The sequence below is a fragment of the Eucyclogobius newberryi genome, unplaced genomic scaffold, assembly GCF_026437365.1.
Source record: "Eucyclogobius newberryi isolate DKJ021-1_F unplaced genomic scaffold, fEucNew1.0.hap1 SCAF_6, whole genome shotgun sequence".
In the NCBI taxonomy this organism is placed as follows: Eukaryota; Metazoa; Chordata; class Actinopteri; order Gobiiformes; family Gobiidae; genus Eucyclogobius; species Eucyclogobius newberryi.
The window spans coordinates 26,262,975-26,275,622 of record NW_027316278.1 but is presented as its reverse complement, the minus strand read 5'-3'; the positions used below and the strand labels follow the sequence as shown (position 1 = coordinate 26,275,622).

At 37.7% G+C, this 12,648-nt stretch overlaps 3 protein-coding genes across 52 annotated transcripts in view; 1 reads left to right on the top strand and 2 right to left on the bottom strand.

Annotated features, from left to right (window-relative positions):
* The window catches only part of susd2 (sushi domain containing 2), a 25,078-nt gene extending 18,952 nt beyond the window's left edge, over positions 1–6,126 (bottom strand). The window contains exons 1-10 of the mRNA XM_072432914.1: positions 6,074–6,126; positions 5,349–5,612; positions 5,133–5,281; positions 4,427–4,781; positions 3,765–3,966; positions 3,410–3,495; positions 3,070–3,339; positions 2,277–2,416; positions 1,110–1,262; positions 453–704 (exon numbers count right to left, since the gene is read on the bottom strand). Coding sequence (XP_072289015.1) covers positions 453–704; positions 1,110–1,262; positions 2,277–2,416; positions 3,070–3,339; positions 3,410–3,495; positions 3,765–3,966; positions 4,427–4,781; positions 5,133–5,281; positions 5,349–5,612; positions 6,074–6,126 — 1,924 coding nt within the window. The remainder of the gene's footprint in view (positions 1–452; positions 705–1,109; positions 1,263–2,276; positions 2,417–3,069; positions 3,340–3,409; positions 3,496–3,764; positions 3,967–4,426; positions 4,782–5,132; positions 5,282–5,348; positions 5,613–6,073) is intronic.
* Positions 6,107–10,065, top strand: LOC140346944 (retinol dehydrogenase 14). Its single transcript, XM_072433220.1, has 4 exons — positions 6,107–6,439; positions 7,506–7,748; positions 8,112–8,414; positions 8,774–10,065. Exons 1-4 carry the CDS (start codon positions 6,319–6,321, stop codon positions 9,025–9,027), a joined length of 921 nt encoding a protein of 306 aa, XP_072289321.1. The 5' UTR covers positions 6,107–6,318; the 3' UTR covers positions 9,028–10,065.
* Positions 9,604–12,648, bottom strand: part of camk2b1 (calcium/calmodulin-dependent protein kinase (CaM kinase) II beta 1) — a 71,268-nt gene continuing 68,223 nt past the window's right edge. For all 50 annotated transcript variants that reach the window (XM_072433167.1, XM_072433215.1, XM_072433218.1 and 47 more), the window contains one exon: positions 9,604–12,648. The gene's annotated coding sequence lies outside the window, so the exon portion shown is untranslated.

The following is a 12,648-nucleotide window of genomic DNA, read 5'->3' as shown; positions in this document are numbered from 1 at the left end:
GAGTCGAAAAGTCTTGTTTTTCTAAACACATTGTTCAGTTGACTACAACTGAATCTTTTTCTACAATGGAACGCTCCTGGACAATGAGGGATTACACCGACTTGTTATGGAAATAAAGTAATTCAAATGTGAAACTTAACTAAATAATATGGCTTGTTTTACTTTCTCGTTTGACATTCACTACAATTCAAAAGGTTTTATATTTCAAATTCATAAAAAATGATTAAATAAATAATCAATCGTTTGTTTATTTATGTATTCTTTTCTGAAAATGTTAATCTTATACAACTGGGTTTCTTAAGACCTCTAAAGTGTGCATTCTTACAGAAAAAAAATGCTTTATTGACACAGAATTTGTCATTAACCTATTCTATTATCTGAAAACAGTCAGAAGTAATTTACACCAGACATACAGTAGGTAAATGTAGAGTGCTATTTAGTTTAATACTCACACTCTTCTCCTAATTTGAAGATATTCTCTGGGGTGTCCGGAGCTGTGAGGAGGGCTTTTCCAGGCTGGGACATCATGTCGCTCGAAGGATCAAAGTTCATGACACCGAGAAGGCCTCTGGTGTGAATGATGTACTCTGACAACAACAGCACCCTCACTGCCATCATTCCTTCATTCAAATGGACTTCTACACCAACACCAGAGGAGAACATAACCCTGACGTGCTGAGGACTGGCCGAAAAGAGGAACAACCCTAAAAGAAAGAAAAATATATAGAATATGTAAAAAACAATGACAAAAACTAGAGATTAAACCAATGACACTATGTAACTTTCCTTGTGACCCAGATGATAGTAAGAATGTATGTTTCTCTAGGTATTCTTGAGCAATAAAAGAAAACATCGTAATAACACAAATGCTAGATGTGTTAAATGCCTTATCGGGGAGCACTTTAGGCAAAGCAAAGAAAAACTCTATGGAAACAAGCAAGTATCAGATCTTTAGGCCAAAAAGTTACATTATGCACATTTAAAGCAGAAGTGACCCAAACCCTAAACCTGAGAAATAATTATAATGCCATTCACACTATTTACATTGTTTTGGACAAAATAACATATACAAAATTCCTATGTTTTACTAACAGAGTGTGTCTTAGTACCGTGTAGGTCCATCCATGTTTGTTCATTGAGAGGTAGGATCTTCTTGTTCCTCAACACTTGTAGATAATCCTGCATGTGACGTACTTCAACAACATCAGAGGATCCTTCCTTCATGGCCACTGATGACACGTGTGTAGCATTGACTGAAGAACCTGTGGACAAAGACACATCGAGTGTTCTGTACATACAAATAGGGATATCAGGATTATTTGGTTCATCGATAATCATAATCGATTCAGATTACAGCATCATTTTGACCATTTCAGGAGCAAAATTTGGTAATAAAACAGAATATAATATAGTCCAAAAAGGTAAACCAAAATGTAAACTGCCCTTTTATCTATAACTCTACTTTGTGATTCAGGACGTATCTCCACTGATCCTAGTCAATTGTTTAACATTTTAGTGCAAACTAGGTTAATTTCCAGCTTTGTCGAGCCTGAGTATGTTCCGCTAAACCCGGTCACTCCCTTTTAAGAGGCCTGAGACATCACATTCTCTGATGCCGTGAAAGGCTCAGTCAGACACACACCTGCTGGGAGTTTCTCCACACAATTACTATGGTGTCATTCCTACTTATGAATCGTTTTAACCATTCTGTGTTAAACCGTCCAGATGCATGTTTTTAATGGGCTAATAAGAACATCATCAGTCACTTGGACAAAGGGGATTAGGTAATGCACGTTTGGCAGAAATTCGCACCAGTGAAGCTAACATCTGCTCTCCCTCCTCGCATCACTAAAATACAGAGGTAAAACAGAGAAACATGGGACATTCCTATGGTGCACTGTGAATAAATGATGTAATTATTTTTCATAATAGCAAAATGTGAAACTGTTTAATGTAATAATACAGAAGGTTCATCATTTAATTTATTTTAACTTATTAAGCAAACCCAATTCCAGCCGACTGCATTTGAAAATTCAAAGCTAGAGCTTAATAAATTGTTTAATAATTTTTTATTTATTTTATGCAAACTAATATTTGGCTGATGCTATGAGGGCCAGAAGATGAGATCAGCACTGAAACAGAGACATTAATCAAAACAAAACACAATAGAGGTATGGTGTGAATAGAAAAAACAAAATAAAGTAACAAACATTTCATGAATTGTTGTATAGTATATAGTGTAATTTAATTGTCAACCCAGGAACAGTGACACTCACCGTTTTTAAGTTTCATCTTTTCAGTTCTGGCCTGAATCTGCAGTTCTTTATGTGGGGATGAAACCAGGCTGTACTCTCCTTCGCCGTTAAAAGTGTAGTTGATTCCATCAAATGTAATGAAATGTGGGTCTCCAAGGACAACAGCTGTGAAGCATTCAGAAACACAGCACTGAAGAACAATATCATGCACAAATTAAGTTATGGGTGAAACGCAGACAACACAGTTTCCTGAAAACTGCAGGAATGAGTATTTTAACGTTTGCAATAGTCCCCTCCAGGAGGACCCTCAAGTGACACCCATCAACAGGTCCCTGACTATTTTTAAGTAGTTTACTCTGCAAAAGCCATTAAGATGGAGTCGAGCTGCAGTGTCATGAGATCTGACATGCACACAAACCACTCGACCACCACAATGAGTTTTCACAAACACAAGACACATGATGGTGATGAGGTCACACATGATGTAAATATAGCACATGGGATGATAAACGTTATAGTTGTAATTTGTCTGTCTGCATGTGTCTGATTAGGATTAGGCACAAGTCTGTTATAGTTAAGGTTAAGAAAAGGGTTTGGGATTGTTTATTGGTTAATCTGCTTCTCTATTATTGACCAATGACGGTTTCATTGTTTGATTTTCTACTTTCTGTTGGTTTAATCAACATATTTGAGAAACTGCTTTATGAAATAAATATAACTGAATTGAAGGACACAACATCAACAACAACGAAAATCAGTATTCATCCACAACAACACCCAGGTAATTAATTAATAAATAATAAATATAATCCTGCCTGCGTGTGGTGGTTGGTAGCTTTGACATCCACTAGAGGGCCGATTCTTTAGATATATGGGGCAATTGTCTGACCAAAGGCAGCAGTAAAAGAAACTCATGACGTCATAGAGCCAGTGGGAATAGCCTGGAACTCGCGGGGGCTTTCCATAAGGAGGAGAGCCCCAGTCGTGAGCCCGATCAGGAGTGCTGCCGCCAGTCGAATCTCCCGTTAGGACCAGATTACCAGAGCGATCATAGCAGCACTGCTGGCCAGCACCATATGTTGGGCTGTGAAAATGACAAACAAGGAGTATATTATAAGAATATCATTATTATTATCCAGACGTGTTAATATTACCTGGCTTGGACTGATCTGACACAGTGGACACAACCTGGGTGATAAGTGCACACACTGCCTGTCTCAATGTTACAGCTATAGTCAGTCTGAAATAATAGAACATATTATACTGTAATATTCACCAGCACAAATTAGAGCAGGGCGATATGATGACAAAAATCAAACTGTATTCTGATTCCTAAAACGATCAAATATTCTGGTCATGTCGTCATTGTGATTCCGTGTGTCTCAGTTTAATGCATGGAATTTATTTTTTGTATTGTTGTGATTTAAGCTCTAAGAAAATTGTGATATACCGGTAATTTTTTTATGATCACCCGCCCCTTGCACAATTAAAAAATTATAATTGACACACATGAAACCTTCCAGTGTCTGCTCGGGCCTGAGCTAGCGTACAGGGACAGTCCATGAGTTCATTCAGGAAGTTGGGTAAGGTCTTCTCCAGGACGTCCCACTGTAGACATTTACTCTCGGCCCACGCAGCAGAATTACGTCTGAAATCTTCCTCCAAGTGCCAGGCTAAAACATGGCCTCTGCTCCACAGAGCTGCCACATCTCTGTAAAGACACACTGAGAGGTGGGCAACACATCCTCAATACAATACATCCTGTTCTGTTGTCCTAGAGATATTAAACATTTTAATATTGAGTAAATTGTCTGTATATTAACCTTAAATTGTACCTAATACCTGCCACTATTCTCATATATAAATTACTGTCTGACAAGCTAGGCCCAGTTAAACAAGACCACACTGACTGAAACAACTGGACAACTCATATAATCATGGTAAACAAATATGGACATATATAAATAAATATAAATATATATAAATTGGGATGAATTAATTATCCATTCAGGCATTATTCTAGTGTACCCCCTTCATGGTCTTGCCCCACGCCCATTGAAGTAGTTCTTACAGTTAGTGATGAGTTTTGCACACATTACAATCATAGGCAGTTAGAATCCAAAAGGCAACAGTGAATTGTAGGTCTATACATACATAATTCTACTCTTTACCTTACTCCATTTGGGACAGAACTTGCAGTGATTCGAACGTTGCCCAGCTCTATGCCTGAATAGTTGAGTGAAGACTCTGGGAAGAAGCTGAACAAACCGTTGTTGGAAACCTTTGTGCCGAGGGAGTAGAGGTAGTGGATGCTGGCTTCTTTAGAGAACGTCTTATTTGTCTCTTCCGTCCCAGTGTCGAGCTCTTCATACCCCCACAACTCAATGTTCACTGTGTCTGCTCTAATAAGTGACTGGTTCCAGGTCATCTCAAGCTTCCCCGTGATGTTCTGAGACCCATAGTTGTGCCATTTTGTTCCATTCACCAGAACAACTTCAGAAGTGGGGTCAGCTTTGCTCGGGTGGACTGGCGTGGAAAGGAAATCAATTATTTAAGCGTTGACCCCAAAAATATAATGCCATACACCAACTATTGAATACAATTTACGACAAAAAAAAAAAAAAAAACAGTCCCAAATACATGTTGTGGGTTGTTATTAAATCAGAATTGCACAAAATATGTTATTATTTTTATTTTATTATGATAAAAACACATATTCTTTCCATTCTAGAAGTCCTCAGTCAGCACATTTTTACTTAAATGTGGGTAAAGGTTTATGGAGAAACTTTAGAAATTATTGCTTGACTTTCCAACAAGTCAAAAAACAAATCGCAGACTAGCTGACTAATAAAATAATCATCAGTTGCAGCTTCTTACCAGACAGGTACTCTCCACTTCTGTTAAAATGACTCCCTCCTGTAGAGATGTCAAACTGAATCCAGCCTGTCTCATACAACAAAGGAGAGACACAGAAAGCTTGACCCTCAACATCAACAGTCCCAGGTCTAACTATTTCACCTTTGAACCTAACACAAAAAGTAATTGGTAACTTTTCAATTTTGGCCACGTTGTAGATATCGATGCGTGACAAACCTGCATATTAGCTGCCCCCATGGTGGAAGAAGAAGGTTGATGATCCTGAGGGGTTTTCCTCCTAACATGGAGCTGGAGTACGGGCTCACCTGAAAACAGAACTGGCTGTAATCCACACAGCAACTCTTCAAAGACTCACAGGTCGCATGGCAGGAGCACTCAGCCAGCTTAGATCCACACACTCCCCTACACAAGTCACCTATTTGAGATTTGAGACAAAAAACATTTAAAAAGCAAAATATAATGAATTTACTTAATAAAAATCTAAATAACCAACTCACCAGCAGCAGAGGAAAACATAAGCCATATAATTGTCCATAAAAAATAGCTTGGGTCCATTTTTTAATCAGACTTTTCTGCATTCAAAGCCTGAATCCTTGTTAGTAACAAAAGCTACAGTCAAACACTGTTAGGTTTTCTGATTAGAGGTCATTCTAACAGAAAATGACTTTCAGTGTGCAGTTTCGAGGTTATTTTTTAACCCAAAATATGTAGCCTATTAAGAATGTTAATGAACATAGACCAAACTGTTGGTTTTAAAGTTAGATAAGTTTAACATAGGCTCGCGTGTGTCATTGCCAAATGATATGACACTTTCTGTCAAACTACTAAAGAGAAAATAAATGGAGAATGTTATGCTCCCGTTATTATCACTTCACTCGTGAGTTTGTTTATTTAGCTTTTGTATTCTCGCGAGATAAGGATTTTATGCGCATGCGCAGAACCGTTTTACATCTCTGAAACATGGATATTGAAAGGACCAGCTCAGCTTCATCATGATTGAGAAGGAAACAACATCTTTATAGTCTATGTAAAATACATATGCAAATGAAGGTCGATCATTTGTAGCGAGACAAAAAGATAGGGAAGTTAATATACCGTCAATGTATAGCTGTTAGCACTCTATGCTAGATAGTGTTAGCCTTTAGCTCAGCGGCAGCAGCTTAGCTTCTGCAGCTGTGGTATTAAAATGTATTATCTGTACACTATTATTGCGTCTTTAGTTTCCTTTCTCGTCTTAAAGTGGATGAAAAAGAGGAAGTACTATATCGATTCTAAAAGACTGGATGGCAAAACTGTTATCATTACAGGTAACAATAAGTATCTCTGATTTGACATACTAGTGTATATGTATTCATGGTTGTGTAGCTGTTTTGGTGTTTTTTATCAGGGTCGACCACTGCTATTCAGGCCCCTGCCTTTTTTACTGATTCCACTTGAACTGTATTAAAAGTACAATTTAAAATAAACAAGAATATAAACCTAATTCATTTTGAAAATAATTCAACTTAATATTAATGTGAATTGGACAACAAATAAATAAAAATGCATGAGAAACCATCTTACAGACATATGTATGTATATACATCAGTATGCATGTATGCAGTGTTCGGAAGTAACTGAATGTACCTAAACTATAGTCTATTTATTCAGAATACTGAGTTACTGTATTCTAGTACAATTACTCTTTCTTTTGGTGGTATTCAGAATACAGTTACTTTTCTAAAATCAGAGGACTACATTATGGTATCTGAGCACCCAGTTTAGGCTTCAAACATCACTGAATTAGTGAGAAAAGTAGAAACTGCAGCTCAGTGGGTGCATGTACATTTTTTCCTTCTCTAATTAGTGATAAAGGTTCTCTTAGCTTATAAATAAATGCATAACAAATGGTGAATCCAAAACAGTTGTATTCTTACGTTGTGTTTTTACACTATAATTGAATGTAACTAAAGTATTAAACTATTCAGAATATAGTACTCTGACTGGACCATGTAACGGAATATATTACAAATACATTTATTGCAGGTATTCTGTAACTAAATACCTTTTTAAAATGTTCTTCCGATCACTGCATGTACAGTATGTAATCAGGCGTATGTGTATCTTTATATGCATGTATGTTTTGAATGCTCCGATATGTGTGTGTCAGAATCAGTGTGTACCGTATATATTTATATGTGATACAGTGGAAAATAAAATGATTGAAAATTGATATAAGATTGATAAAACTGGAAAATCACCTGCTGTTATTGAAGTTATTTTCTATGAGTTTGTCCCTCTGTGCATTACCCCATTTAACAATTTGTGCCTAATTTACTACAATTTGCGATGGTCTCTAGTTGTTATTGATGTTATTTAATTTCTGCATTGCAGGGGGAAATTCTGGCATTGGAAAAGAGACAGCTGTAGCCCTGGCAACACGAGGTGCCCGGGTTATTATCGCCTGCAGAGATGTGGAAAAGACAGAGAAAGCTGTGAGGGAAATCAAGTTCAAAAGCCACAGTCTTAACGTCCTGCACATGGAGCTGGACCTGGCCAATCTGCGCTCAGTGAGAGAATTCTGCAAAAAGTTCCTCCAAGCTGAAAAGAGGCTTGATATTTTGATCAATAATGCAGGTTAGATATGGCATTCATTTATTTATTATGCTGTGTTTTAGACCAGGCTTTCACAACATTTTTCTCCCAGCAACCCATATTTTACCAGTGGCTACGTACACCACTCCATTCCCCTTCTACCTGACAAAACCGTAATGATTATAAATACTTACAGAAGCATTTTATTAGCCTTGTCAAATTGATCATTGATGGATGGATTATTTCAAAATAAAATTAGAAATATTTGACACTGGGAAGCTGGAAAAAGTAACTGCTTTATTATTATTGTTATTATGTATTATTATTATTATCATCATCATCATCATCATCACCATCACCACCATCATCATTATTATTTTTATCTGTCCTGTTTCTGCTCCTCAGGCATGCCCAGTATTCTTGACTGGACCGACGATGGATTCAGCATGTGTTTTGGCGTTAACCACTTGGGTCACTTCCTCCTGACCAATTTGCTTCTGCCCCGTCTGAAAGAGTGTTCCCCCAGTCGAGTGGTCACACTGACTTGCTCCATTTACAAATACCAGAAGCTGGACTTTCAAGATCTAAACTACAATCTCCTGCCGTTCTTCACCTACTGCCGCAGCAAACTGGCAAACATTTACTTCAGTCAGGAGCTGGCACACATCACAGAGGGCAAAGGAGTCACCTCGTATGCTGTTCACCCAGGTATGCTTCTGAAATGAAAGATGGCAACTACAGATGGTATCACAATTGAAGGTGTGCCAAATTGTGATAGAAATCTAGTATATTGTCTAAGAAAGCGCTGTAAAAGAAGGTATAAGGTTATATTTAGGCACAAATCACATTCACAATTCACATGTTTTAAATACAAGACACTTACAGGCACCTTTTTGTGCTTTCTGATTGCTAAAATTTTATCTGGTTATTGTTATTGTGAGAATCTGAAGTCATTACCGCCCACTGCTAATTGCAACCCTATTTAGTGTTTGCAAGTAAACAGTTCTTATGTATGGCATACCTTTTACTCAGAACTTACAGCTCGCCACTCTTTAAATGTCCTGCAGGTTTTGTTCGGAGCGGCTGGACGTGCCACTACTCCTTCCTGTTCCGCATGCTGATGGAGGCGGTGATGCGCATGTTCTTTCTGTCGTGTGAGGTGGGCGCACAGACCGTGGTGTACTGCGCCGTGTCCGATGAAGCCGCCAAACACAGTGGAGGATACTTTGTGGACTGCAGAGCGGCCAATCTGCGCCCTTTTGCTAGAGACGCCGGTGTGGCTAAAAAACTGTGGGAGGCCAGCGAGAGACTGGTAAATTAGTCTGGAGTACGCCCAAACATCTGGTTATTTATTTTGTCTTGTTTATTATATTTATGTCAATTGCAAATGTTTTAACTCAACATGTTTAGTTTGGCAATATAGCCTAACCCTTGTAGCCTGCGTTCACCTTCAAGAATTTGATGTCAGATTGAGGACAGGGGCCGATGTAACTCAATGGGAGAGTCACAGCTTTTGGAAGAAAGCTATGAAGAGATTTGCTCTACAAACTTCTGATGACTTTTGTGCTTGTGTAACGACTTCCTGAAGTTATTCCAGTTATGTTTTTGTTTCATGGAATATTGACCATTATACAGGTCAAAACAGCTGCATTTTGAGTCACGGTTAAAAGTCTCACTTACTGAATTCCTGAACCACTTTTTATAATTTTGTTTTATACTTTTGGAAATGTTATTTATTCAAGTCAGCAGCCTGGTTGATGTCTTAACTGATAGTGGACGTTCCTTGTCTCAACATAAATCACTTTTTTAACATAAATACCACATTGAAGTAATCTATGAAAACCAATATGTACTGTTAACTACTACATGTTACTACAAATGATAAAAAAGTGAAGCCTTGTGGTCGACAGATTTCTTTTGTCTTTTTATTGATAATACCGTAACACATTTTCTTGAAGTTAGAGAAACACATGTTGCACATAAGAGAACAGAGCAATAATCTGCAGAATGGAGAACAAGAGGATTGTTTTACAAGATAAACCCAAACTGACAAAAAAAAAGTTCAGACAAAAAGATAAAATAAAAGCAGAACTGGTTGGAAAAAAAAAACTTTGAAGGGTCAGGAAAGAGTGTACAAAAGCAACACAACTCAGTGTTGTCAGTGCATTGTAGTCAAAGGCAGTTCAAAAGCGTCTGTGTGATTCTTCAATCTGATTTAACAGCGGCACTACTCCAGCAGGTGGCGGTGAAGTTGAAAGAAATACATATTGGTCACCCATTTTATATTATGACCATGTTTTGATCTAAAAAAAAAAATCAATAAAAACATTGTTGGAAGTAGAAATTGTGCTGGATTGTCTCATGGTCTTGCGTTAATAGAGTAAACATTGTGCTGTTTTTACCTGTGCTTTATATTGAACGGCAGTGCCCCCTGCTGGAGATCACGATGTATTACATTTTTTATTTCCATCACCTTTTCCCTGCTGGACACAGAAGGCAGCCAATTGCACTGAAAACATAGAGTACCATACAAGCATGCATTATAATCATCACATCATTATTACCATCACAGCCCCCCCAGAGTCCCCAGAGTCAACCTTGGGGCCACAGTCAATATATAAACTTTCTAAACATCTTCATTATATCTTGAGACAAAAATAGTTATATGCACTTAAAAAGCTCCGAAAATACATAGAGAAAGGTTGAGTATACCAGCATTCAGTAGAAAATAAACAAAATTAAAAAGCATAAAATAACAAGTGCCCCCGTTGACAGTCATGCACAAAGAAAAACGCCAGCTACACGGCTAGCTACGTTGTATGTTTATGTAATACTATGTACTCCTTTGTTGTACTGTGACTCTTATACGGATTTAGAAGTAAACACAGAAATAAGCATATGAATAAGTGAAGGACAACACGTTTGAACTGTACATGCTGCGTATTGTTCACCATTTTGAGTTGGGGTCAAGTTGAGTTAATCACAAACACAAACTTTGACCTTTTAGTAACAGACCACATCTACTGTATGTAACAATGCTACTGTGAGAGACAAGTACCCGGTATTATGGTGGAGTGGTTATCCTAAAGAATGGATGATGTGCAATTGCCCTGTTCAATCGAAAAAAAAAAGTTCAAAAAGAATTACACTTAAAACAATGTCATAACATAGTAAAGCAGAAAAAGCAGAAAAGGTGTACTCATCACCAAGTTGGTCGTAACAAAAACAGTACATGCAGTGTCCAAACTGGGTGCAGGACCCCTTCATAACAGCCATACACAAAGCAGTGTCCCTTTGAACAATCACATACAATTCTTGTACAAGTGCATGGGTTGTACAGTAAGAAAAAAGCACACATTCAAATAAACTCTAAAATAAATACATATTCTAAATAAATATAAACCTGAGGATACCAAACCGACAGCTCACTCTTTTGAATTTGGGACAGACAAACAGCCTGTCAATGGTAAATGAACAAAACAGGAGCTCAACACATTTATCATACACAGGTTTACAGTGAGCAAGCCCTCTGGCACAAGCACTTTGTATCATAAACAAAATTTAAATATGAACAAAAACATGATAAACATGTCATATGAAAAAGTCCAGGGCTAAAGGCGGAAAACTGATATGTCCTAAAAAATAAAGCATTTATGTTTCTTTATCATAAACATCTTCACACTTGTGCCCCAGGCATGTGGAGGGCACACACAGACACACAGCAGTCAGCCACACCATCAGACACATAAACACAGCTTTGATTATTCATCTCAGAGCCTTCTGACATGTTTGGACACATACAAGTGCTTCATGTTATATGACATTAGCACATTTTTAGTAGATACATTTTTGCCACTCATTTGTATATTTGACCACTGATCACTGTTACTTTTAGAAAAAAGTCAGCTTTAGTAAGCACCAGCCAAACTCCACCCCTTCACTCCAGTGCATGCGATGAGTTAGTCAATTAAATAAAGAATTCAGGCTTTGGGAATCTAGTTAATAAATAAAAATAAAAGAACTAACATTTGTGTAACTATTTAGACAAACTATTTGGAATTCTCCACTAGTTGTATAAATTTTACATCTAAATAAATTTGATGACCATTGCATGTTATTACACATTTCACGTTTCAGCACTGGAGGATACTGACCATAGGCAAAAGACAATCTCTGGGCTCGACCGCATGAGTCCCAGACTTGTGCTTGGACTGGCTCACATTAATGTTGCCACAAACCACAAAAATCAAAACACAAACCTTGTCTTGTCTTGTAGTGCACCTCATTCAAATAGTATAGACAATAGTAAAAAAATATGAATGAACAATGCAAACAAACATGTTGACTTGAGTGTGGGCGCTGTAGAATACCTATCAAACAATAAGCAAATTACAAAAACTGCCAATATAATTTTCCACTTAAGCCACAATAGAAAACAGCCACTGGTAAAACATGCTTCTTAAAAAGAACAAATAACCCTTGACTCTAGAAACCACTGGCATTAAGAATTTTGAATTATACAAATTACAAATACAATTGCAAATGTGAAATTATAATAATTCTAATAAGTATGATAGTAATTATCTTAAAACTTTACATACTGTACTTCCAGTGCAGTGTTTATGTCACACTGAGTGTGGATGATTCACGTGAGGACAAGAGGGCTGTTTGGGAGGAGACCACAGGACGAAGGAATCATGGACGAGTGCTGCTCTCCTCAGTGTGTCAGAAGAAGAGGAGGAAGTCTGGAGCCAGTCGCTTCAATTGTCGTCAAAGGCAGGTGATGGTCAGGTACAGGAGCAGGAAAGAAGAGATGCATGCTGGGATTTTTAACCCGTGTCGAACAGGAGTCAGTCCCTAAAACGACACTGCACACCTCCCTCCTCTTCTTTCACTTTTTCTTTTGTAGAGCACTCCTTTCAGACACAACATGGCATTCAAC

Bases quoted from the DNA above. Each gene is read 5' to 3' on its own strand.
- LOC140346944 (XM_072433220.1), top strand. From the start codon at position 6,319: ATGTATTATCTGTACACTATTATTGCGTCTTTAGTTTCCTTTCTCGTC. The intron at 6,440-7,505 runs GTAACAATAAGT...TCTGCATTGCAG, and splicing joins CAAAACTGTTATCATTACAG to GGGGAAATTCTGGCATTGGA. The intron at 8,415-8,773 runs GTATGCTTCTGA...AATGTCCTGCAG, and splicing joins CTCGTATGCTGTTCACCCAG to GTTTTGTTCGGAGCGGCTGG.